This window comes from Oncorhynchus nerka, linkage group LG8 (assembly GCF_034236695.1).
Source record: "Oncorhynchus nerka isolate Pitt River linkage group LG8, Oner_Uvic_2.0, whole genome shotgun sequence".
Lineage (NCBI taxonomy): Eukaryota > Metazoa > Chordata > Actinopteri > Salmoniformes > Salmonidae > Oncorhynchus > Oncorhynchus nerka.
In genome coordinates, this window is record NC_088403.1 from 29,384,367 (window position 1) to 29,412,040 (window position 27,674).

At 43.0% G+C, this 27,674-nt stretch overlaps 1 protein-coding gene across 6 annotated transcripts in view; it reads left to right on the forward strand.

The window, feature by feature from the left end:
- Positions 1–2,466: 2,466 nt before the first annotated feature.
- Positions 2,467–27,674, forward strand: part of LOC115133816 (scm-like with four MBT domains protein 2) — a 53,086-nt gene continuing 27,878 nt past the window's right edge. For 2 of the 6 annotated variants that reach the window (XM_065021649.1, XM_065021653.1), the window contains exons 1-6: positions 2,467–2,566; positions 7,438–7,623; positions 11,313–11,407; positions 14,665–14,905; positions 18,531–18,551; positions 26,422–26,510. In XM_065021649.1, the coding sequence (XP_064877721.1) occupies positions 7,533–7,623; positions 11,313–11,407; positions 14,665–14,905; positions 18,531–18,551; positions 26,422–26,510 (537 nt within the window). In that variant the 5' untranslated portion in view covers positions 2,467–2,566; positions 7,438–7,532. Of the gene's footprint in view, positions 2,567–4,504; positions 4,710–7,437; positions 7,624–11,312; positions 11,408–14,664; positions 14,906–18,530; positions 18,552–24,710; positions 24,796–26,421; positions 26,511–27,674 lie in introns of those variants that run through there. The other 4 variants (XM_065021652.1, XM_065021654.1, XM_065021650.1 and 1 more) reach the window with 3 other exon arrangements.

Here is a 27,674-nt window from a genome sequence, read left to right on the forward strand (position 1 = left end):
TGAGGAAGTTGGCATCTAATTAATTACTGATTAATTACTTATTCAATCAATAGCCATAGCCTGTGGGTTTGCAATAGGCCTATGGCATTTCATTCAATCCAATGGTTTATGATAGGCCTACTCCATGGTCATTGTCAAGGCAGGCTAGATGAATTTGGGAGTTATTGAGATATAGAGACAAACCATCACTTTTCTTCTGATTGGCACACAGACAAAGGGCAGTGGCCCGTGCAATGCATGCGTCGCACGTGGGGGATAATCCGTTCCCCCGCGCACTTGTTAAAATCTCTTCTCTGGCAGATTAAACCGCGCGCTACAAACCAACCATCTGTCACCAGCACCTCACCACCACGTGCACACGCACACTTCCCTCCACGGGGATGGACCCGGAGGCGCGAAGCCGCGGAGAGGCATTCGCTTCACCAGAGGGGTGCGGATGAGGCCGGTGGTGGCTAGGCAACTCAGACTATTCGGTAGGCCTATTTTTTTGTTTGAGTTGCAAGTGGAAGATGATGCTCATTCATTCTAGCACTGTTATGGGATGATGACAGCCGAAGGAGGTTGCAGGATTTCCCAAAATCATGATCCAACAAGTAGGTCTATATTGCGCAATTTAGATTTTGCATTGTTGTTCCGCAATTTAAAACAATTGATTTACTCACAGTCTGGCCTAAAACCTCCACCATACACTGTTGAAGCTATAGTTTTCAAACAATCATACATAGTTTTAATGTACATTTATTTAGTCAAAAGAATATCCTCACAAGATATGATACCCAGTTCAAGACAGTTTAAAATGTGTTCTATTTTATACCCTTATCATGTCTGTCTATTCCCATTCAGTTGGCGAGTGGGCCTACACACGCTCTACCACTAGAGGATAGTATTGACTACAGTAATGCTTGAACGCTATAACAATTATTTGATGAAATGGTTCATCTTCCGAATAGAGTAGCCATGGCAAATATGTGTCAATAAGTGAGAGCAATAAAACGAGTCACTTCAGTACATCAGGCATTCCAAAAAATCTAACAGGACAATAGGCCTGCTTCTAATGCAATATCCATTGAATGCAATGCTTTTGTTACATAGTCATGAAGAAACCCTGGTCATATTATGGTTGATAATACAATTCAATTCATGGAAACTTAAAATGTTCATGCCTTGCTGAGTTGCCTTCAAATCGGGACTTTGGACACATGGGCCGAACTGGGACCATATGAAGCCCTTGTACCCCAATTTGCTTCTGGACCACATGAATACAAGGGTTTGGTTGACTGACAGAATGATCATGAGATACTTATCAATGAATATCAATGGTTTTATCTCATGTGGGCTACTCTAAGTGTTTTAATCAAGTGCATAAACGTTTTCAGTTTTCAGTCAAGCGGAAAAAGTTTCGACTTTATGCACTAACATGACAAAAACAACACAAACCGAGCTGTTAAAAAACGATACCTTTTTGACTTATCTTTTAAATGAATACCATGAAATAAATACTACTTCTGTGCAGTATGTGACACTGAATTCCCTTGTAATCAGTAAGACATTATGTCTCTCGTGCACACTAAACTTTGAGTTACGTTTCATTATCTGTTGAATAGTATAATTTTTAATAAAAACACACAATTAACCGAAAGGAAAGGTTAGTATGTCAAGACACGACTGTAACAGTCAGAAACAGTGCCAATGGAATTCTCAAAGAAGGGGGTAGTACATGCATAGACCTACACGTTCGTTCATTTATTTGAAAGTCAAATAGTTGTTTAGACAAGCATTTTTGTCTCCAGGCTTAAACAGGTTTTTATCTTTGACTATACAGTATGCCTATTGACTTCTGTTGGGATTTGTGTATTGGACACTTATATTTCACATGTAAAAACAACCTTAATATAATATAGCCTATATTCCCATTTTTAAAACAATGAAACAATTAGTCTCGACAATAAAAAACGTATTCGGAAATGTCATTACATCTATCATGAATTGGGCTCCCGAGTGGCGCAGATGAAGGCACTGCATCTCAGTGCTAGAAGGGTCACTACAGACCCTGGTTCGATTCCAAGCTGTATCACAACCGGCCGTGATTGGGATTCCCATAGGGAGGCGCACAATTGGCCCAGCGTCTTCCTGGTTAGGTTTTGGCCGTGGTAGGCCGTCATTGTAATTACGATTTTGTTCTTAACTGACTTGCCTAGTTAAATAAAGATACAATACAAAAATTGGTTCAGAAGTGTAAAAATAGTGGCTTCATCATTGTGTAAACACACTGGTAACATTATCTATGTGTTGTGTATTTCAGCTATGAAAGACCGAGGGGTTAAAATATGGGGGTGGGTAGTCTACTTCGACATTCTATTTATAATTGGCAGAAAAAAATTCGTAACTGCACTAAAGGTCATTGAAGGAGTTGGCTTGAAAATAATCTGAAGATTTTTTGGACATGCGCAGATGTGGGATGCCATATTGGAACGATCTCTGTGCTGTGCAGTTGGAAGACGTCGCTCGCTGGCTTCCACCGAACGAAAAAGGCTCGCAAATTAGACGCGAAAAAAACATCATTAAGGTAAGACAGGTGACAGGTTGACGCTTCTTTAAATATTTATGTAGGTTACTAATCCAGAGCCGTCGTTTTCTCGACGAAATATCTACCGTGAAAGGTTTTTCCTGGCTAAAACCTTTAACCATTCCTACTCGAGGCTGTTTCTCTAGAAACATAAATACTGGCGCATTCAGGAGCCAAGTTGTTCAAAGTGTTTTTACGTGCGTAATTATAGCTTTCATATGCGGTTAGAACGTCGCTTCGTGGCACTTTCAATTTAGTTAGTATGATTGTTTTTCTTTATTTAATATAAACCTTGATGCGAAAATAAATTGGTTACATAAACATTTATTTTAATGCTTGCCGTGCGTAGGAAAAACACATTTCAATAAGCCTGATAAATGAATTTCCATCTAACGGTCTGCTTTCCACTAAAAACGATAAAATAGTGAAATACTCATAAATTCACACCCCTGACTTCATTTTAAATGTTCATATTTACAGTTTAAACGTGTAGGTGTGTCACATTTTCCCCCACACATAGGTGCGCAAAGGCATCGGAAAATACCGGACATTGCCAATATGTCAAACCACTTTCAACATGGCGGGTTTTGGTGTGTAAAAAACTGCATGTAAAATCTTTGAATGAGGAAAAAATAAAATTACTGCAGTTAACCGTCCAGTTTCAGTTTCTTTTGGTGCGCATTAACAAGCTCTAATGAATTAAATTGGAAGTAGACGTTTAGCAATACTGTTAGAGTTTTTTTCCGCTGCAATACTTTGTGTACAAAGTACATTAGCGAAGTGCCATATACAAATGACTGACTGTGTAACGCACTGAGAGGACGTCGGCGACACCCGTATCCCACAAATGCACAGTACGCCTAGCTACATTTCCTGTTTCACTTTATCAGCATTAGCAGTTACAATCAAACATTTTTATCGTTATTTAGTAGACATAGAATAATGGTCTGATGAGCGGTTCCGTTTGTCTTTTTAATCATCCATCAAGGTTTTAACATCCAATCTTGATGATTGTAAAATTTGCACGAGGTAATTCTCCCAATCCGACGTTATGCCAAATGTGTATGATGAAGTTGCTAATTGGGTTAAACCGCGCATATATCCATTTAATTATTTATTTTTTATTGCGGGCGGTCAGCAAATCCGGAGTTTAGCTGCGCATTATTCTGATGATCCCTCTTCGGGATTACATTCGGCTCCATAATGAATATAAAAATAAAACCACGTTACCGAATGAACAGTGATGTGCATTTGCACTCTCATGCGTATTCAGGCTGCCTATTGCTATAAAACCCTAAAACATACGGCAGGTCGGAGGCTCTCATGTGAGCTCGTTTTGCCTTGGTACTGGTGTAGCCTAGATGGAATGGAAGTAAGCAACATCACGGAGAAGATCTCGCCTCTTTACAGTAAAACCCTATGAAGTGTCCAGGGATCTGGTATAGGGGTAAAGATGATCAAGGATGCATGGTTATTGATGGTTTTATTCATGTGCTCCTCAGCGCCGTTCATAATCGATCTTTTGAAAGCACTTGCCATTGTATGTAAATGTCCCTGATAAGGTTCTAAAGGAAGAACAGATAAAATATTGATGGATTGGCTCTGCTTTGTGAGTGAAGACAGAGAATTTGATTAGCCAAGAACAACTTACATTATTAACACATCTTTCAAGGTGATTTACATAACAACGTGATATGGAAAACGGATGTATTAAGTCATCAGGCCAAGATTGTGAGTCAGTTCAAAGGTGTCTGCTGTAGTTTCAGGTGAAATAATGACAATGTAACAACATCCCCAGGCTAATTGTGCATGGCTGACTAGATTCACTGCAACGTAAAGAAAGCCACATTTCGTTTTCTCCACTATGAGTTCAGTGAGTTGTGTGGCTGAATGAATCACAGGAGTTTCAAAAAAAATGTTTTTCTTTTTTTTGACCAGATCATGAGCAACTCAATGTCTGGAGGAGAGGAAATAAGTCAGCATAACAGACACAATGTGCAAAAAAGCTGTCCAGTGATTGGCCTACATCGGACGTTTTTTCTTCAAAGAAGATAAAGATATATTATACAACATGACATTTGGATTAAGATCAAACAAGATCCATTTCCATCTATTTTCGATTATTTTTGAGTTTATGGAAAATGTAATTATATAGACCTTCTGATGTGATGTTACTCAGACAATAGCTTGATGCTGGAGAAGTTGCCTGAAGCTGCTGTTGTAGGCAGTAGGCTGCCCATTAGTATGTTTTCTCATTGCCACTGTGCATTGTGGCCTGTCTGCCTGGGGCAGTTGTTTGCTCTTCAGTCTTTTAAATATCTCAGTCAGCTGATCTCACACAGCATCACAGGCTGTGTAATAAGGAACACACCAAGGCTAGATGAGCCATAGAGACCAGACACTATATTATACTGATATATTATACATATACATCATAGATACTGAAAAATCATGAAATATTTCATTGGATGTGATATTGTGGATTACATAGTGAGTGATCAAACAGAAGTGTAGAAATCATTGAGAGATATCGTTACTCTTCGCAGGATAAATGGTCAAATGTTGATACCTACAAACAAAAACATGACGGGAGATGAGGAAGGACACACCCAGCCCAAATAGTGTTAGTTAATCTGTTAATTCCCCACTATGTCTTTCTATTGTCCTGGTTGGGGTTTTAGAGAAAGGCAGCTAAGGGACGGCGTGTGGTGTCTACTGGACTCATCAGGGCCAACCCATTACACCCCCCCCCACCATCTCAATCTGATGAGGCTTTAACCAGGAAAGACCTGCGTCTCAGATTAACACACAGATCAGCCTAATCCACAGGATCCAATCTGGGCTGCTCACTGGGATGCTGGGGACCAGTATGGACCAATATGTTTTAATTTAGTGGTTTAGTTAGGCCGATTGTTTTATATTTTTAACTATTAGTAGAATTAGTTTTTAAATCCGAATTGTACTGCCTGTGTAAACGCAGCCTTAGATCCTCCTGACTGAATGCTATAATAGTGAACATTTTCAATTTAAATCAGTGAGATCATTTCTGGGATAAGTGACCCTCTGTGAGACAAGTTGCTCGGTTCTCTAAATCTGTGATTTTCTCTGATTGTGTCCTAGACATTGTGGTTTATACTACATTTGAGTTATTTAATGGACCTTGTTGCCTGTGATCTCTGATAGTTTATGGTCTGTAGTCAGATGGATCCTATGTTTGCGTCCCGGAGGATGTGGACTATCAGACAGAGTGGAGAGGGACAGGGGGCAGCGTCATGTGAGTCCAATTAGACCAGCTTGTTGTTTACGCTATGGATAGATGTGTGTTTGGATCCCTGCGTGACGGAGGACACGTTCAGAAGGATTTACATGTCGTGAAAGGACACAGCTATGCAATGAAGCAACGAGTTGATTTCAATGCATTGCCAATTATGTTCCTCCTGTTCTAAAAACGCATGATGACAAGCACATAACATTGCCTATTGCTCTTTTGAATGGGGATTTGAATGCTTAGGCAAATTTGCGAAGTCTGCAGAGAGTTGTTTTTGTGTATTAGTTTGATTGAAGGGAATTGGTATGAATCTGCTCTATGAATCAGTGTTAATTGAACATTTGATGGAAGTGTGTGCAGTTACAGTGAGTCATTGCGGAGGCTGAGTGAAATGGCAGTTATCCCAAAATATCCCAAATGTAACCATGTGATCTGGGAAAGAGACAGAGTGGGAAAACAATAGGAACCTATTTAGTTTGTTTTCCTCTAAGACCTTTAAGATAAAGCAAAAGTATGAGTAAATTATGACTAAGCGCTACGATTCCTATGCGAGCGATTTTTAAGCCATTTTAAAACACCTCTTCTTCCGTAATGGTTTATGTAACGCTGAGCTTTGTGGCATGGTTTTATGAGGTTCTGCTGTGTCAGTCCTGTTCTTCAACCTTATTTCAACTGTGATTGGTTATCTCTTGTGGCTGAAGAGCTGTGCTGAGGTATGCAAATCCACGACAGCAGAAACTGCACATTGCTCTCGTAGACTGAACCAAGCAGAGGCACACAGTAGAAATGCACTGTGCTGAGCAGGTATTCTATGCTGTACAAGTATAATGAGTAGAACAGAGGCTGTTCCGTCTGCACGGTGGGCTGGTCTGTAGGCAAAACATCTCGTTTTCTCCAACAGAGAATTAGTGAACAAGTTCAATCAGGAGAAACGACAGGGACTATCCAGTCACGGTACATTTTTAATGACCTAAAAAAATATATTTCTACCCTTTTTTAGATTTTGTGGCATAATGAAAGTTAAGATATCAGACAGGGGAGGTGATGTGAATAATACTCTGAGCAAAATAGAATGTCTTTGGATGTTCACCCTCCAGACATTTCCCAAAAGGTCTTAATGATGAAATACATGTTGTAAATGTAAACATGAATTAATGTCCCCTATTTCAGATTACTCTGACGTTTTTCTTGCACTGTACCCAATGATTTATGAAAACTTGCTCGGTGAGTCGATGTGCTCATTGTGGCTTTACAGATGTGTTAAATGTGTTTTATGTACACTATTTATGAAATGCACATTGTTCGACTCCAACCCCATTCGATGCCTGGAACGAATGTGGGTGGAGCTATGTCTACACAAGTGCTCATAAATTATTTTTTTTAAACTCACAAGCCCTGACGAAGGTCATGAGGCCGATACGTAAAGCTTAATAACGAGCAGTGATGCTAGCAAGAGCAGTGTGCGGGTTTCTTCATTTTTCTCATCTGTATGGTCTGGAATAAATGCCTGTATTATCTTTCGTTATAGTGGTCATTGTTTAGATGGACATGGTATGGATTTTAATGCTCCATTCCTACTTAACTCCTCCTTTGTGTGACACAGTGGAGGAATGAGGGAGATGCAGTGAAGACTGGGGAGTCTGAAGACAGACGGACAAAAGGGTAAAAGGGTAAAGGTCACCAGGAAGAGAGAGCAGGATGCAGTCCCGCCCACAGGACAGGCCGTTGGCCCACTCCGTGGGGAAATCCCACAGCCCGGCCAATGGGAGAGATGAACGGGTGCACTCAGGTGAGGGATTTTACCTACACTTTTTAATCTTCTATCTCTTCCTCATTTTTTTGTCTTCCATTGTTTTGATGACACATGAAGGGCCCAACCATTAATCTCCATTGTTTCACAATCACAACAGCGGGTTGTGATAAGCAGCCAATTTCCAATTTTTCCCATTCCTTTTTACATGCCACACCATTATTGACCTTCATCGAGGTCTCAGAATGCGTGTAGTGCAGGGCTATTTTGGGGGGTTTGGATTATTCAGCATGAATCTGCAGTAGCCACTGTGTCCAGCTGTGAGAGAATCTGGTCCAGTTTACCTGGTCATTGGTGTGGGGAAGTATGAGCTGACTGTGGAGTCATAGTTAGTTTCTATGTCATGGTTTTCCTGTGTTCACTTCCTTGTTCTGTTCAGCCCTACAAGGTGCTTCTTATCAGATAAACAGACTTGAAAAGTGGAACTTGGATTAAAAGAAATAGAAAACCGGAAAGTTTTGTTGGGCGGACAGGAAAGAGGAAATACAACTCGCCTAGGAGCGTTTTCTCAACACCACGGTTGATCTAACATATTTTGTAATTATAAAACATATTTTAAAGGATTTTTAAAGTGATTTTCTAAATCTCAAATACGCTTGAATGACAAGGTTACTTTTTGTTAAAAGCAGCGTTCGTAACGTGACCCCTTTGAATCAGGTTGAGATGGACAGTGGAAGGTATGACGTCATAGCCTTTGTAAAGGTCTGGGGATGGGGAGTGTGAACACACAAACACACACACACTGCTATGTGTAAGGGAGAAGAGCAAGCCTAGCAGATTCTTTTCAGAAAGCCCCCCGACTACAACAACCGGTAGTTTCTTCTCTCTCATTAGTGCAGGTTAAGTCCCACACACTAAGTCCCATGAGACACAGCCTAGAGAGGAGAAACCACACAGCAGGAACAAGAGATGCAGATTCTCTCTCTCTCTCTCACACGCACACACACACACACAGACACACACACACACACAAACACAAGACACATTATACCTTGTCCAAGTAACAGTCTCCCACGGGCAAATTAAACCGTTCTCACCTTGAGGAGAAACATTAGTGGCATTACGTAAGACCTGGAACACATACACCCACACACACACATAAAACTCATTAAAGATCAGATACATTTTCAAGTGACCTAATTTTGAATGCTTGACAAGAGACTAAACTTAGTTTCAGCTGGTTCCTGCTGTGTTCTTTATAAATGTCCTTCCCCATAGATTTAGAGAAATGACATTGGTGTGTGTGTGATCAGATCTCACCCCGCTTGTCTCGTTAAATCTGTATGTTTTGTTTATGCTTATTACGACGTATCAGTTTACACAGTGACTTTGATCGTTGCAGAATGAAGGCGTACACATTTTTTCCCCACTCCACGCATACTGTATTCCACTCGACTCTTTCGCTCGCGACTGAGGACATATACTGTTTTATTTACAACATTATTCCTATTGTCTTTTCTCCACTGCATTGTAATTTATTCTCATTTTATTTCACCTTTATTTTGACAGGGAATCCATGCTAAGACCAAGGTCTCTTTTCCAGATGAGCCCTGTTTAGCACAAGAATACACGTAAAATTACAATATACACATTAAACTACACATCAATATACACATTAAAATATACGTTATTACACAACAATACATGAAAAGCAAAACACAATCATAAAAAAACACATTATCCAGAAAAACAGGTCCCCTAAAAGCTGTCTGGTGTGCCCTAGAGGCAAAAATTCCTCCAGTTTTAAAGTACATTGGGGATCAGATCTACCCAACTCAGTGGGGATCGAAGGGCTCTCCAGAGTTCGCCATCCCTGAGACCGGGTCTGGTATCTCATACTTCTATAAGTAACGGTGTAACGGTTCACCAAACCCACAGTTGGGTACGTATTGCGGATTTGGGGTCACGGTTCAGTTTCAGTACAGCGGAAAATGAAATGCCATTCTCAATGTTCAGCATTCACAATGTTCCTGGCGTTGTCTGTTGTGACAGGATTGTTATGTTGGGCCTGTCGGTTTTCCACTCTGATGCTGCGTTTGTATCCATGTGGGAGGTGGAAATGTACCAGTTGTGAAGTCGTAAATACCAGTTGGATGCGTTCATGTTATTTCAACTCGCTGATAAATGCAGATTGGCTAATGGCCAACAAGCTGCGTCAACTATAAACTGAAAGTACAACCATCATGCTTGTTAAACAAATTATAGAGTTCAAAAACCACCGTAATGGATATATTTTAACTGCAGAAAATACTGTTTTAAAGGCCATTTCCTTACTAGGTGACGTCAGAGGTCACCATGTCGGAGAAGTGGGTGCTCAGGATGATAGACGCGTTTCCCCACTAGTAATTAACACTTCCCACTTGGTTACGAACGCACCATGACACTGCCTCCTTAAGTGCCAGATGCACAGTTGTGACTCTGATGAAGAGGGCTTGTCTGTAGCATGGGACATCAACCATTCCCGGGGTAATGTAATGGGCTGTCACTGTTAAGTGCCTTCACAGTGTGCATTGGCCAATTCATTGAGAGCTTTGGCTTGCTTACATAGAGCAGAGACCTGTTTGCTGAAATGAGTGCAAGAGGGAAGTTTGTAACGTGGCTCGAGCATTGTCACGAGGTGCTGAATCCCTCTTGTTCTCAACCACCGAGAATGGGCGCATATCTGCGGCTGTTAACCAAAGACTCAAAAAATATAAACAAAGTCTACCTATATCACTCCTGTCATTTCTTTGGCCCAGTCAGAATCAGCTGCCAAGGAATGCTTGAATGCAGAGGTGAGACGATGTTATGTTTCTTTGCGTTTCCGTCGGTATACTGGGGTGATGTCAGCGTATTTGAGGTGTTGGCACCTGCAGAGACTATTCTCGTTGAGCAGTGGCTACATACGGTTTTATCCACAACTCTCTGTCCATCGGCGTTGTAATCTACTGGGAAGCCAAACTGTTCGCAAACTGGAGATTTAAACGATGCTGGAGGATCCCCCAATTCAGGTTGATGGCGCCTCATCAACGACAGTTTGAAATGAGCCAATTAAGATTTAAATTTACAACGTGCACATAGGCTCGAGTTGTTTGAATGGGATAGACTGGAGAAGAAAATCCAGCTCGGATTTACTGAAGAGACATGAGCCTACAACGCAGCGTAGGCATTTGAATTGGACATTTTATTCATTTACCAGACTCTGTTATCCAGAGCAATTTACAGTAGTGAGTGCATAAATCTTTCCCCGTACTGGTCCCCCCGTGGGATTCAAACCCACAACCCTGGCATTGCCAGCGCCATGCTCTACCTACTGAGCCACACGGGACCTCTCAAAGCCTATAGGGCTAGTGTTTATTTTATTGGATGTATTCATTCGGGTTCACAGTGAGAACCGAACTTTAATTCAGAATGCAGGGATGTGTATTGCACCTATCGCCTGCGATTAATGATGAAAACTGCATCCAATTGGCTTCGATACAGTTGCAGCTGCATTCATATAGACGATATCACCCTAGTCTAATAACCGGTATGAATGTCGACTGAATGATTTTGTTTCTGCTAGATAATGAAATAAAACATGTCGTTATAGAGTGTGACGATGTTATGCTGGTATTTATGGTGATTTTTAATGTTTTGTGACTGGGTTGGTGGCGGTCAAAATGATTGACGGGCTTTCTTCCTATCAGACGCAGACTCCATGGAGGAAGAGGCCGACTTTAATTGGGAGGAGTACCTAGAGGAGACGGGGGAGACCGCTGCCCCCCACACCGCTTTCAAACATGTGAGTGAGAAACACACGTTTACATTTCCATAACCCAAATCCCTTTAAACTTGTGTTTGAGTGAGAATGTACTTTAGCTAATGATGTTAAGCAGTGTAGTTAGGCTCATAGGCTCAGGCATGACTTACCTGCTTGAAGACCACACTCAAATAGTTACATATTCATAGTCACTGCTGTTCACCGAGACTCGCATACCAAAGATGACATACCCTGCATCCTCATTGTTGCATCTGTGCGTTCAGAAAGTATTCAGACCCCTTGACTTTTTCCACGTTTTGTTACGTTACAGCCTTATTGTAAAATTGATTAAGTAGTTTTTTCCCCCTCATCAATCTACTCACAATACCCCATAATGACAAAGAAAAAATGGAAATATCACATTTACATAAGTATTCAGACCCTTTACTCAGTCCTTTGTTGAAGCACCTTTGGCAGGGGTTACAGCCTCGCGTCATGGATATGACACTACAAGCTTGGCACACTTGTGTTTGGGGAGTTTCTCCCAGTCTTCTCTGCAGATCCTCTCAAACTCTGTCAGGTTGGATGGGGAGCGTTGCTGCACAGCTATTTTCTGCTCTCTCCAGAGATGTTCGATCGGGTTCAAGTGCGAGCTCTGGCTGGGCACTCAAGGACATTCAGAGACTTGTCCCGAAGCCACTCCTGCGTTGTCTTGACTGTGTGCTTAGGGTTGTTGTCCTGTTGGAAGATTAACCTTTGCCCCAGTCTGAGGTCCTGAGCGCTCTGGAGCAGGTTTTTATCAAGGATCTCTCTGTACTTTGCTCCGTTCATCTTTTCCTCGATCCTGACTAGTCTCCCAGTCCCTACCGCTGATTAACATCCCCACAGCATGATGCTGCCACCACCATGCTTCACCGTAGGGATGGTGCCAGGTTTCCTCCAGACGTGACACTTGGCATTCAGGCCAAAGAGTTCAATCTTGGTTTCATCAGACCAGAGAATCTTGTTTCTCATGGTCTGAAAGTCCTTTAGGTGCCTTTTGGCAAACTAAAAGCCGGCTGTCATGTGCCTTTTACTGAGGAGTGACTTCCGTCTGGTCACTACCATAAAGGCCTGATTGGTGGAGTGCTGCAGAGAAGATTGTCCTTCTGGAAGGTTCTCCCATCCCCACAGAGGAACTTATGCGCTCTGTCAGAGTGAACATCGGTTTCTTGGTCACCTCCTTGACCAAGGCCCTTCTCTACTGATTGCTCAGTTTGGCCAGGAGGCCAGCTCTAGGAAGAGTCTTGGTGGTTCCAAACTTCTTCCATTTAAGAATGATGGCGGACACTGTGTTCTTGGGGAACTTCAATGCTGCAGACCTTTTTTGGTACCCTTCCCCAGATCTGTGCCTCGACACAATCCTGTCTCGGAGCTCTACGGACAATTCCTTCAACCTCATGGCTTTTTTCTTTTGCTCTGATATGCACTGTCAACTGTGGACAGGTGTGTGCCTTTCCAAATCATGTCCAATCAATTGAATTTACCACAGGTGGACTCCAAGTTGTAGAAACAGAGTCTGAACACTTTCCCAATGTGCTGTACACAGTGCATGTGTATTTTGGCGTCATACACACTTAAATTCATGTGACATTTAGCATTGAACACAACCCACACAATTACTCAGAGATTGACTCAAGCTCCATGGAAGTTGTAAAAGGACGGAAAAAGGCACGTATCCCTCAAACTCGACTCTGGACCTGGTAACCAGTACGTACCACAGCGGGTGTTCATTGTTCCCCTCTAAGGGACTGATTTAGACCTGGGACACCAGGTGGGTGCAATTTAATGATCAGGTCGAACAGAAAACCAGCAGGATCTGGACTTCGTCGGGTAAGAGTTGAATAACCCTGCCTTGTATGTTACAGTACTCCCCAGTCTTGCCTGGTGTAGTGTCAGACTGCCACTAGTAGTAGTAGTGAAGCCTGATGGAACAGCTATCTTAAGGAGGCCTGCCACACAGCTGCAGGGGACGATGGGAAAAGAGAATGCATAAGTAATCCTACATAATGTAGCGGAAAGAAAGGAGTGTACAGTATGGAAGTAGACTTTCAGTGGGTTTAATGGCGTTGACTGATTTCATAGATGTCAGTTCAAGCGGGCTCAAGCTCTGTGTGTGAACTGAAGTCTGTGAGGTGTGCTCTGATGTGATTGCCCGGTTGGACACATGAAAGATGATCATATTTGAATGGGAGTGTTGTTGGTAAGTGGATTGAGTCACAGGAAAAAGAGCATGATTTGCCCTGAAAATGTGATTCTGTGAAATAGTGAAATAACTCTCATGCTCTCAACAGACCTAGTGCCAATTGAAACAGTGATTCCTTGTGGGCTCGCTGTCTCTCTCTTGCGGTCTCTCTCTCTCTCTCTCGCTGTCTTTCTCTCTCGCTGTTTTTCTTTCTTTGTCTCTCGCTCTCTCTTTGTCTCTGTCTCTCTCTCCGCCTCTGCCTCACTTACATAAGCCATCCAGTGTGATACAGCATATTTGATTTGTTTTTCTCAGGAAGTCATGAGGCCATTTGCATTGTTTTTAGTTCTAAGATGTTGGCTTTTCTCCAGTAACACAGGCCGTGTGTGCACGTGCGTGCATTTGTGTGTTGTGTTTTATATAATGGGTTTTAGATATGTGTGAGTGCAGCCTGGGGCTATGGTTGAAACATTACATTATCCATTTCCTGGTAGTAGCCCTTTATATATGTTCTCTCTCTCTCTCTCTCTCTCTTTGTCTCTGTCTGTCTCTCTCTCTCTCTCTCGCCCTCCCTCTCTTTCGCCCTCCCTCTCACTCGCCCTCTCTCTCTCTCTCTCGCTCTCTCTCTCTCTCTCTCTCTCTCTCTCTCTCTCTCTCTCTCTCTCATGTTCTCTCTGTGAGTCACTGTCCGCAAGGCCAGATTGTTTAGGATATTCAAAGTGGTTGCTAGTTCAGTGGAACGTTAAAGGACCCTTGACCCTTGTGAACAAACAGATTCCTAAACAGATAGTGTGGGTGGGGAGCTTTTGGGAATCACCTGTGTCATACCTGTTCAGTACTTGTGGCCCACCTGTGTTTTACTCTGTCAATCATGGCTCAGCGAGCCAGTCAGACGTCCCTCATTCTGCATGTAGACCTGTGATGTCATTCACTTTAGAATGTCAGTGTATAGATGTGCTATATCTCGCCCAATGCACGTCATTTACCACTTAAGTGCAAGCCCATTAAATCAAGCTCACCTGTCAGTGAGGGCAGGCTCTTGTGTGACATGGTGCTCTCTGATTGGTTCTCGCAGGTGGACATCAGCCTACAGAGCAGCTTCCAGCCGGGGATGAAGCTGGAGGTGGCCAATAAGAGCAGCCCAGACACCTACTGGGTGGCCACCATCGTCACCACCTGTGGCCAGCTGCTGCTGCTGCGCTTCAGTGGCTACGGAGATGACCGCAAGGCCGACTTCTGGTGTGATGTCATGACCGCCGAACTCCACCCAGTAGGCTGGTGCTCCCAGAACAACAAGACCCTCCAACCCCCTGAAGGTAGGGACACCACCTGGAAACACACACACACACACACACACACACACACACAGACACAGAGCGGTGAGTTGATATTTGATCACACACACTTTTATAAACTCAGCAAAAAAATAAATGTCCTCTCACTGTCAACTGCGTTTATTTTCAGCAAACTTAACATGTGTAAATATTTGTATGAACATAACAAGATTCAACAACTGAGACAAAAACTGAACAAGTTCCACAGACCCACTCTTCCACCAAGGCACCTAGAAGTTCCCGGACATTTCTGGGGGGGAATGGCCTAGCCCTCACCCTCCGATCCAACAGGTCCTATATGTGCTCAATGGGATTGAAATCCGGTCTCTTCGCTGGCCATAGCAGAACACTGACATTCCTGTCTTGCAGGAAATCAAGCACAGAACGAGCAGTATGGCTGGTGGCATTGTCATGCTGGGGAGTCATGTCAGGATGAGCCTGCAGGAAGGGTACCACATGAGGGAGGAGAATGTATTGCCTGTAACACACAGCGTTGAGATTGCCTGCAATAACAAGCTCAGTCCGATGATGCTGTGACACACCGCCCCAGAACATGACGGACCACCTCCAAATCGATCCCGCTCCAGAGTACAGGCCTCGGTGTAACTTCGACAATAAACACGAATCCGACCATCACCCCTGGAGAGACAAAACCGCAACTCGTCAGTGAAGAGCACTTTTTGCCAGTCCTGTCTGGTCCAGCGATGGTGGGTTTGTGCCCATAGGCGACGTTGTTGCCGGTGATGTCTGGTGAGGACCTGCCTTACAACCGGCCTACAAGCCCTCAGTCCAGCCTCGCTCAGCCTATTGCAGACAGTCTAAGCACTGATGGAGGGATTGTGCGTTTCTGGTGAAACTCTCGCTGCTGTTGTTGTTGCCATCCTGTACCTCTCCCCCCAGGTGTGATGTTTGGATGTACCGATCCTGTGCAGGTATTGTTACACGTGGTCTGCCACTGCGAGGACAATCAGCTGTCTGTCCTGTCTCCCTGTAGCGCTGTCTTAGGCGTCTCACAGTACAGACATTGCAATTTATTGCCCTGGCCACATCTGCAGTTCTCATGCCTCCTTTCAGCATGCCTAGGGCATCTTCACGCAGCTGAGCAGGGATCCTGGGCATCTTTCGTTTGGTGTTTTTCAGAATCAGTAGAAAGGCCTCTTTAGTGTCCTAAGTTTTCATAACTGACCTTAATTGCCGACCGTCTGTAAGCTGTTAGTCTTAACGACCGTTCCACAGGTGCATGTTCATTAATTGTTTATGGTTCATTGAACAAGCACAGGAAATGGTGTTTAAACCCTTTACAATGAAGATCCATGAAGTTATTTGGATTTTTAAGAATTATCTTTGAAAGACAGGGTCCTGCAAAAGGGACAATTCTTTTTTTTGCTGAGATTATTTGCGTTTTACACTTGAATACGCACATCTTAGCCAAGAGTGAATAAACACACCCTCTTCAACTGTGGCTTTATAGCTCATATACTGAACTCACACCCGTAGCTGGACTTTACCTGACCTCCTAGTATAATACTACACCTGTAGCTGGACTTTACCTGACCTCCTAGTATAATACAACACCTGTAGCTGGACTTTACCTGACCTCCTAGTATAATACTACACCTGTAGCTGGACTTTACCTGACCTCCTAGTATAATACAACACCTGTAGCTGGACTTTACCTGACCTCCTAGTATAATACTACACCTGTAGCTGGACTTTACCTGACCTCCTAGTATAATACAACACCTGTAGCTGGACTTTACCTGACCTCCTAGTATAATACTACACCTGTAGCTGGACTTTACCTGACCTCCTAGTATAATACAACACCTGTAGCTGGACTTTACCTGACCTCCTAGTATAATACAACACCTGTAGCTGGACTTTACCTGACCTCCTAGTATAATACTACACCTGTAGCTGGACATTACCTGACCTCCTAATATAATACAACACCTGTAGCTGGACTTTACCTGACCTCCTAGTATAATACAACACCTGTAGCTGGACTTTACCTGACCTCCTAGTATAGTACAACACCTGTAGCTGGACTTTACCTGACCTCCTAGTATAATACAACACCTGTAGCTGGACTTTACCTGACCTCCTAGTATAGTACTACACCTGTAGCTTGTAGAGACCCCAATAAAACCTGTTCTCACAGACTGCCAGTGCACCCTGTCCCAAGATACACACACACACACACACAGTCTCAGCCTGTTATGACACTCCACCCTGCCCTGCCCTGGCCCAGCCCATGTGTCAATAAGAGAGTGAGCTCATTCTGCCTAGTCAGCCAACACACAACAGCTGACTACACTGTCCAGTCAAACCTGCCCACAGAAACACACAACTAACACCCAAATACATTCAGCAACTTTAATTCAAGGTAGACTCGGATGAACACGAAGGTTGCTCATAAAGTGATTGTTTATTTAGCTTGATTGGTTTGTTGATCACATACACACACACACTCAATTTAACCTGATGCAATATTTGCCACGCTAAACACTGAAAGTCACCCTTTCTCCACCTCTAGTGCTCTAGCTAACCTGACGTTCTCCCTTCCACCCCCTGATCCTTATGTTTCAACCCTTCCAAAGCTTGTCAAAAAGAAATCCCATCTATAATTTAGCATCGGTAATTTATCATCCGATCCTCCTTTAAGCGGCCGTTCTAGAAGAGGCATTTTCACACCGGATCTTCTCATCCACATGACTCACCCTCCATAACAGAGCTTTGATGTATTTATGCTGATTTTTGGGAGTGGTTTTTTGTTTGTTAAGGAGACTATAGCTGAATTTGCTTCTACCTGACTTTTTTCACACCTCAATCTTTACCTGGTGGCAAATCGTGCTCCGGGGTAAAAATAAGACTGTGTAAAAAATATATATATAATAATAATAATAATAATAATAAAAGACCTATAGAAACTGCAGCAGTGGGAGATATAATGTGATTTTTCTGTAGCTTTAATTGACCTTTTAACACACACACTGGAGCGTGAGTGGCCACAAGAGACACATAGGGGGTCTCCGTGTTGGCAGAGAGCTGATGGGTTGAGGGGACTGAATGGCAATGAAATGGACCATGCATGTAATAACCATGCATGTTTAGTGGGTTAGATGACACCCAAGGGACTGGGTAGTTGACACACACCATGGCACGCACACAAACACTCCCGTTTTGATTTGACTCCAGAGATTTTGCGTTTATGGGTTTGTCTATAATAAGGGTTTGCATGAGAGGTGGACACAGACTGTTGGTGTGAGTGTATGTGTGTTTGCTAGCTACTGTGTGCGGTGAATAGAGCTGGTAGACCTCATGTATTTGCAGAACAGGATCAGGTGGGGAGTGGAAGGCTGTAGTGTCTTTCACTAAGCTGAGAAGGTAATATTAGGTTAGATTTAGGCAACATTTCCTCTTGTTTTCTCCTTGATACTTAGTGATTCAAATGAGTGATTCTCCCCTTCATTTCTATTTATCAAGCATCTTGCATCACGCCAAGCAAAGTGTGTGTATGCGTATATGCATTCCTGCGTGTGTGTGTGGTGTGGTGTGTGTGTGTGTTTCTATGTTACAGTTACCTTTATTTCTTTTTGTTTCTCAGATAACGTTTACCTAAGAAAAGGTAAGCAGCCCTATCAGTCTTCCTGACTAACTCGCCTGCCTGCCTGCCTGCTGGCTCTTCTCAGCAAAGAAAAGTCTAAATGGGATCCTTGGGGCGTCCAACTCCGTCACCCAATTGAAGTTGACATTTAAAGCGGTTGTTAGGGTTAGCTAGGGTTTTGGTTATGGTTAGGTTAGGTGTTAGGTTTAGGGTAGGGACGTCCCAAGGATTCTGCATATCACTAACTTTCTCAGCATTGCATGTGTGCTTCCTTCTCCTCCTTCCTGTCAACTTACAGGAAGTTGCCTCAGAGTTTGTTTGACTCTTAAACCCCCCACCCTCTGTCTTTCTGCATGCCCCTCTGTATTTCCCCATTTCTGCACCTCCCCCCCACCCATTATTTTGGAGGGAAAGATGTCACTTCTATCTGTATTAGGGAGGTTCTTGAATTACAGTGGCAGTTGGGAATGACATTTTGGTAACATCAAATATACCTTAGGTAAATTAGGATTTTCTTTTTTAAATGGAGGCCACAAATTCTCAAATCTAAGGTCATCAACCCTTAAAACATAATTTACTGTGATATGATTAATCATTTTACTTGTGTTATTTCCCTTCATTTAAATGAACTAACACCAAGTGACACTTTGGATTTAGACACCCCAAAGTATTAATGGAATCCTCAAATGTATGACATTCTAACAGTGTGATATGCTTAAGTTTCTTTAATATATACCTGTCCTCCGATAACAGTTTGCCACTGGAGAGAATGCTCATGGACATTATACTAGTAAAAAAATAAAATAATCTATTTTAATAGCCTTCCTTGTTTTTGTTGATCTATACACTATTCTAAATACTTTTGTTCATTATTCAAAATGAATAGGCTTATCTATCTAAATCGCCAAACCATGTCACTACACCTCTACACATCACCAGTGGGACAAACACATTTGCTTGCTCCCAGTAGTTTCCCACAATGCATAAAAATAGATGTTGCAGTATAAAATACCTACATACACACATTCTGTGGTAGTCAATCTCGCTGTTGTTTATAGGCTCTGTTTTAACTGGGGAGGAGAAGAGAGAGATGAGGGGGTGGAGTTCAGAATACAACTTTAGAACGTGTGTATCTGTCAGTGGTGTAAAGTACTTTAAGTAAAAATACTTTAAAGTACTACTTCAGTAGTTTTTTTTTGTGTCTGTACATTACTTTGCTATTTATATTTTTGACAACTTTTACATTACTACATTTCTAAAGAAAATGATGTCATTTCTGGTTTACTTAATATAAGGCATATGAAATGATTTATACTTTTACTTAGTATATATTTTAGCCATTACATTTACTTTTGATACTTAAGTATATTTAAAACCAAATACTTTTATACTTTTACTCAAGTAGGATTTTACTGGGTGACTTTTACCTGAGTCATTTTCTATTAAGGTATCTTTACTTTTACTCACGCTGCTTACGCCAAATCCTGACTCTGCCATCAGCATGACGCAACAGGGACCTGGATTGCGTGCCCACTGAAGCTGCTTCTTGTTTTTAGCTGAGAGGAGTGGAACCCGGTGTGGTCTGCTGCAATAGCCCATCCGTGACGAGACACCGGCGAGTTGTGCATTCCATTCTGCACACCACTGCTGTACTACGCCGTTATTTGCCTGTTTGTGGTCTGACTGTTAGCTTGCGCGATTCTTGCCGTTCTCCTTTGACCTCTCTGATCAGCGAGCTGATGCCCACAGGGACTGCCCCTGACTGGATGTTTTTGGTTTGTCGCACCATTCTCTGTAAACCTTAGACAAAGTTGTGCGTGAAAAGCCCAGGAGGCCGGCCGTTTCTGAGAGCCTAGAACCGGTGTGCTTGGCACAGACGATCATACCACGCTCAGTCGCTTAGGTCACTAGTTATTCCCATTCTAACGTTCAATCGAACAGTAAATGGATGCCTCGATGCCTGTCTGCCTGCTTTATATAGCAAGTCACATCCACCCTGACTCACTGTCTGTAGGAGCAAACCCTTTTTGTGAATGGGGTTGTGTACCTAAAAAGACTGGCCACTGAGTGTGTTTTCTCTAATAAATAACAGTTAAATAAAACATCAAAAGCATTATTTGTCATGTTAAATCATTTTAAAATGGTGCCAAAGTCAAGCGACAGCATTTACCACCACAATTCAAGAATGACCCATTTATTTATTTTTATCCTAGCAACGGTATTCTCAAGTTTAGGATGTGCATATCACCTTCCCGTTCCACAAGTGTGTATTACCAGAATTAAACTCTCTCAGACAATCTTCCACTAGACAGCAGGTGTCTCAGCCTAGAATCTTAGCTTGTCTAGACACTGCTGACACTGCCTGCTCGGCACATTCTACGACACATTCTCAAAATTCACGAGGATTCCTACTCCAGAATTACCTGTGTGCGTGCGTGCGTGTGTGTGTGCATGTGCGCGTGTGTGTGTGTGTGTGCGTGCGTGCGGGGCTCTACATTTTATATTTTGAATTGGTTGCACTGGTGCGCCTAACTGAAAGTTAGAAGCACCACTCTTAAGTGTGCACACAATGCCACAGATGTCTCAAGTTTTGAGGGAGCGTGCAATTGACCTGCTGACTGCAGGAATGCCCACCAGAGCTGTTGCCAGAGAATATAATGTTAATTTCTCTACTATAAGCTGACTCCGTCTTTTTAGAGAAACGTCCAACCGGTCTCACAACCGCAGACCACGTGTGACCATGCAAGCCTCGGACCTCCCCATCCGGCTTCTTCACCTGTGGTATCGTCTGAGACCAGCCACCCAGGCAGCTGATGAAACTGTGGGTTTGCACAACCGAAGAATTTCTGCACAAACTGTCAAACTGTCTCAGGGGAGCTAATCTAAATGCTCGTCATCCTCTTGACCTGACTGCAGTTTGGTGTCGTAATCTACTTCAGTCGGCTCACCTTCGATGGCCACTGGTTTCAGCTGGGCGAGCGGTTTGCTGACGTCAACGATGTGAACAGAGTGGTCCATGGTGGCGGTAGGGTCATGGTATGGGAAGGCATAAGCTACGGACATTTTATCGATGGCATTATGGCAATTTGAATGCACAGCGATACCGTGACGGGATCCTGAGGCCCATTGTCTAGCCATTCATCCGCCGCCATCACCTCATGTTTCAACATAATGCACGGCCCCATGTCGCAAGGATCTGTACACAATTCCTGGAAGCTGAAAATGTCCCAGTTCTTCCATGGCCTGCATACTCAACAGACATGTCACCCATTGAGCATGTTTGGGATGCTCTCGATCAACGCGTACGACAGCGTGTTTCAGTTCCCGACAATATCCAGCAACTTCTGTCCTTGAAGAGGAGTGGGACAACATTCAACAGCCTGATCAACTCAACTCTATGTGAAGGAGATGTTTTGCGCTGCATGAGGCAAATGTTGGTCACAGCAGATACTGACTGGTTTTCTGATCCACGCTCCTACCTTTATTTTAAAAGGTATCTGTGAACAACAGATGCAGATCTGTATTCCTCAGTCATGTGAAATCCATAGATTAGGGCCTCATGAATTTATTTAAATTGACTGATTTCCTTATATGAACTGTAACTCAGTAAAATCTTTGAAATTGTTGCATTTTGCGTTTCTATTTTTGTTCAGTGTAGATTAAAACGCTTTGGGGAACTGCTGGAAACATAGAAACAGAATAGATGATTGTAATTGTATGGTTGGTGTTTGGCATGACAACACATTAGGTAGGATTTATGATAGGGTAGGAACCAAAGTGCTGGTCAGTGTTTCCCAGGGGACCCTAATAGCATTTGAATAGATGCATAGTTATATTTAGACACAGATTTTAGAATAGGCTATCTGATTCAGAACATGCTGATCAACATGCTGATCTATACCAACACTGGTAGCAACCTGTATTAAAGCTAATGTTTGCATTTTAAGTAAAGGTAGCATTAGTGATGAGTTTCCTTCAGTCTAACTGGCGTTTTGCAAGGAGCAAGATTCACAAACTATTATTATAATAGAGAAAATAATAGAGAGAATTCAATTTTCGAAGCAATGTGGAAAGCAGCATCGTTGTTGTTTTGGAACAATCTGTTGAGTGACATGCTGAGAGAAGCAGTCACGGCGTGGAGAACCTGTCTGTGTGCTGCCTCCCTGTTGAGTGACAGAGTGGGGCTTCAGCCTGTCTTGTTTCAAGTCTAATTTGATTTGTCACACGCGCCGAACACAACGGTGAAATGCTTACTTACAAGCCCTTAATCAGCAATGCTGTTTTCAGAGAAATAAGTGAAATAATTAAAGAGCAGCACTAAAAGAACAGTAATGAGGCCATCAACAGGGGGTACCGGTACAGAGTCAGTGTGCGGGGGCACCGGTTAGTCCAGGTAATTGAGGTAATATGTACATGTAGGTAGAGGTAAAGTGACTGCATAGATAATAAACAGAGATTAGTATTGCAGCGAAAGAATGTGAAGTGTAACAATATTTCAAGTTTCCCGTAGCAAAATATTTGTGTGTGTGTGTGTGTGTTTGCGTTCCTGTGTGGGTGTGTGTCAGGAGCTTCGAAGGTATCACAAGTTTAGTCATGTGATAGCAGCGCTGCTCTCAGAACCCCACAGAGGTCATTTGCATAATGCATTCACCAGACTCACAACTTCCTGCCAGGACCTGCTAGAGAGGAGGCGCTGAAATGAGGCTCAGGCCTACTTGACAGCTGTATGTGTGTGTGAACACTCTTGACCTGCGTCTGTCCTTAATAGTGCATGAATGAATCCTTAGTTGGCAAGAAGGACTGCACACGCATCAACCTGGTCAAAGACAAGCCAACTAACACAAGGCACTCAGAAAGAGCAGGCCAGGACTGATTTGATACCCAAATGACGCATCCTCCCCATCTCCACCACCTGATTTGCAACCGCTTTGTATTTACTTAGTGTAGTGTAGTGTAGTGTGGATGGGTGTAGTCCCATATCCCAATCTCATTTGCTTTTGTCCATTTTCATAATGATTATATAACTAGTGCTGGATGTGTTTAGTGTGGGCCAGTCTTGTTCTCTACCTAGCCCAGGTGATATTAGGTTTAGCCATGCATGTCATTATAGCCATTTACAAACGCCCCGCCCCACCTACACACACTCTTAACCCCTTACGTCCCGGGGCAGTAAACATGGCTTTACATTAACGGTTAACATCACTAGCTAGGGCGTCTCCCTCGTCATAAAACCCCCCACCTACACATGATTTAGCCTACCACAGCAGAGAGGTGTTTATCTATCCTGTTGGCTGTCATTCAGTGACTATTGAGCTACAGTTCTGACTATAAATAACATTCACCTGTATCTCTGTTGTTGATTTTTGTCTTTCTACTTTGAGTATTTTGGCATTTTTCTAAAAAGTAGTTTGTTGTCGCCAACCCACCTGGTGAAACAATGGGGTATTTACTAGCAGTAGATTACTAGATTGTTACTGGTATATATTAAATCCTGATCTAGGGTCTGTGGTTATACTATTAATTCAGTCTTACAGAACCCCCAGAAGACTTGGTAGATAGACATTGTATCTCAGTGTGGTTTACCATGCCACTGTAATACTAATGACTAGATAAGCACTTTGTGAGACTGAGAATAAATCGTCTAATTTGTTCCCATTAGCCCTGATTAGAATCTGCTGTACTGCTGTGATCACAGATGAAAACATCCCTCCCTGCCATGATACAGGCCAGACTTGTTCTTTTAATAATGGCTTTGATTCTCTTAAATACGCTTTTGAATTGGCCTTCCCTGTCTGTTTACACAATGGCTTGTTGTTGGATATGCAAATCAGATGGTTTTTTTTTGTATGTTGGATATTTGTTTGGATGTCTACCAGTATAGCAAAAGAGAGGAGAGGATTGGGGGAGGGGAGAAGACGAAAGATAGAAAAGGGGAGAGGGGGTTCTCTCTTCAAAGTAAATTATGCAGTTATTGTTTTGTGGAAGTCAGGATTTGCCTCAGTGTCTATCGCCTGGAGGATGGGCAAGAAAAAGGAAGTAAATAATGATCATTTACATGCAAACTAGTACTGTAACTACACCCTGGGCCGGAGGGAGCCGAGGAGGTAGAACAGAAAGAGGGAGGGGGAGGGGCAGAAGTTCAGATGCCGAAGCAGCAGCCTGCATTCTGCTCTGTGGCCTATTCTAAATGGCTTGATGACTAATCTAGGAGGATCTGTAAAAATAGTTGATCTATTTCTGCACACCGAAGATCAACAGGAGCACTGTGAGTGTGTGTGTGTGTGTGTGTGTGTGTGTGTGTGGGTGTGGAAAAAACACTATTATTAACCTGGGGTGGTGTGGAGAGATGCACTGGGGCAGAGGGACATTATTTGCAACCGTATTTGCACCATGTATGGAAAAAAGGATCGGCCATGTGCCGAGACAGAGTGATTTTGTTTTTAGGAAAATTAATTGACTGTTTCTCTAAATCTGACTCATCTGGCTTCAGAAGAATATACTAATGAGAGAATATAAAATGAGGCGAAAATACCTCTGTTCTCTCCCATAGGAATGAATGATTCGATTTGTTTTCTAAGTGTGGCGTGGCTTAATGACAGGTAGCGGTGTAATCCTCCATGATCTAGGCTACTGGCCACTAGTCGTTCTACTGTGACTCATGTCACCATGCCCCATTGAGTCAGATATTCTCTGAATCTTTGCGTCCAATTGGTGACTGTAAACCTAGAGCATTAGATGTAGAGGTCTTTGGAGAGGGGTGGATAACTCATCACTTAAAAATACATTACTCTATTTGTGTGTATGATTTAGTAGGACCACAGAGTTTGCAAACCACAGAGCCTCTAAACATCGCGAGACTTCCGGACAACAATTGCGAAACCGACCAAGCAGACCAGGCCGGTTTTTGGGGTTTGAGAAGTCAATGAGTGAAGTGAAAAATGATGTGTCAAACACGAGGCCTGTGTAATGACTTGGGTTGTCAATTCATTTTGGCCTGCTTCCATACCGCCTGCGATGCGCTGCACTACAAGTCGCAGCAAGCACTGCCAACATGCTGCATGCCAACTGGCAGTGTCTGGCCTGCAAAATCATTGGGAGTTTTTTTTCAATATGGCCATTGTGCTGATTTGAGTTTGACACCCCCTGTTAATTTTCTTGAAATCTAAAAGCACAAAACCTCGATTCGAGCCAATGTCTTCAGTAGTTTAACATGTTATTACTCCAACCTCGTGAAAGTGACAAACTGAAACGTTTTAATTTGAGTCAAAAACAACTTTATATCGACGGCCAACACATACGCAGTCCGGTGTGAGACGACCGTTAAAACCGACGAAGTGTTTCCACGCGCGAGTTTAGCTAGCTAATGTCGCCATGACATCGCCGACAAGTGTGTTTCGGGGATTTCTATTGGAGTAGCAGTTTCTGCCCATCTTCATACTGTGCTGGCCAAAGTAGACCTGTGTATGCCTGTGGGAAGCCACTAGTCAGCGTGGAGTCAAAGTAAAATCAAGACCCACGATGCACCATGAATTAAACATCACTACTGTTGCACTGTGGGAAACAGAAAGTGGAGTAAACAAACATGTCCTATGCAAATGAGTGGGAGCCAACCGTTTAAATGGCTCTGGAGAGGGTGATACGTGTGTGTGTGTGTGTGTGTGTGTGTGCGTGTGTTCGTTCATGCCTGCCTTTTTCTACCATGCTCCCATTGTATCTCTCAACACCTGTTTATGTGGACTGCTCTGTACTGTAGTGCCGTATCTAACTGTTTTCCGCTGTTGTTCATTGCTTAGCCTGGTGCTAATATATGTAAGTGCATTGTCATGTATAATTTTGCTAGCACAGCACAGTATGTTTGACCGTCTCTCTCTCCCTCTGTTCTGTCTCGTAGCCATCAAGGAGAAGTACAGTGACTGGACAGATTTTCTCATCCAGGACTTGACTGGCTCACGGACCGCACCAGCAAACCTACTGGAAGGGGTGAGTACTGTCTCGGTGGGAGTGTGACAGGGAGAACGAGACGGAGAGATTGAGGGAGAGAGATAATGAGACTGTGTATGCGTAGGTGACACCCAGTGTATTAACCATCAACACGTTTCGAGCTTTAGCTGATCTGTTGAGCTCTGTATGTCAAGATTGAAGTTTCACCCCAGATAATACCAGTTCCCTCTCAAAGAGGCACATGAAGTGCAGTCTAAGAATTCATACCCCTTGACTTATTCCATGTTGTGTTGTCTTTACAGCCTGAATTCAAAATGGATTACATTTATTTTTGTTCTCAACCATCTACACACACTACCCCCACAATGACTAGGGGAAAATAGGATTTCAGAAATGTTAGCAAATGTATTGAAAATGAAATACAGAAATATCTCATTCGCATAATTATTCACGAGTCAATACATGTTAGAATAACCTTTGGCAGTGATTACAGCTGCGAGCCTTTCTGGGTAAGTCTCTAAGCGCTTTACACACCTGGATTTGACAAATGTTGCACATTATTCTTTAAAAAATTCTTCAAGCTCTGTCAAGTTGGTTGTTGATCATTGCTAGACAGCCACTTTCAAGTCTTGCCTTAGATTTTCAAGACGATTTTAAGACAAAACTGTAACTAGGCAACTCAGGAACATTCAATGTCGTCTTGGTAAGAAACTCCAATGTATATTTGGCCTTGTGTTTTAGGTTATTGTCCTGCTGAAAGGTGAATTTGTCTCCCAGTTTCTGTTGGAAAGCAGACTGAACCAGGTTTTCCTCTAGGATTTTGCCTGTGCTTAGCTCTATTCCTTTTATCTTTTAAGATATTCTTTGAAGAGGTAGGGTTTCAGGTGCTTTCCGAAGATGGGCAGGGACTTTCAGTTTCAGCTGTCCTAACTTTAGGGGGATGCTGGCTCTGGAAGAACTTGGACTGGACTGAGTGGGAGCTGCCCTCCCGTAGGGGTGGGAGGGCCAAGAGACCAGAGGTGGCAGAAAGGAGTGCTCGGGTTGGGGTGTGTAGGGTTTGAGCATAGCCTGACGGTAGGGAGGGGTAGTTCATCTTGCTGCTCCGTAGGTAAGCACCGTGGTCTTGTAGTCGATGCTAGCTTTGACCTGAAGCCAATGGAGTGTGCGAAGGAGCGGGATGGGAGAGTTTGGGGAGATGCAGGA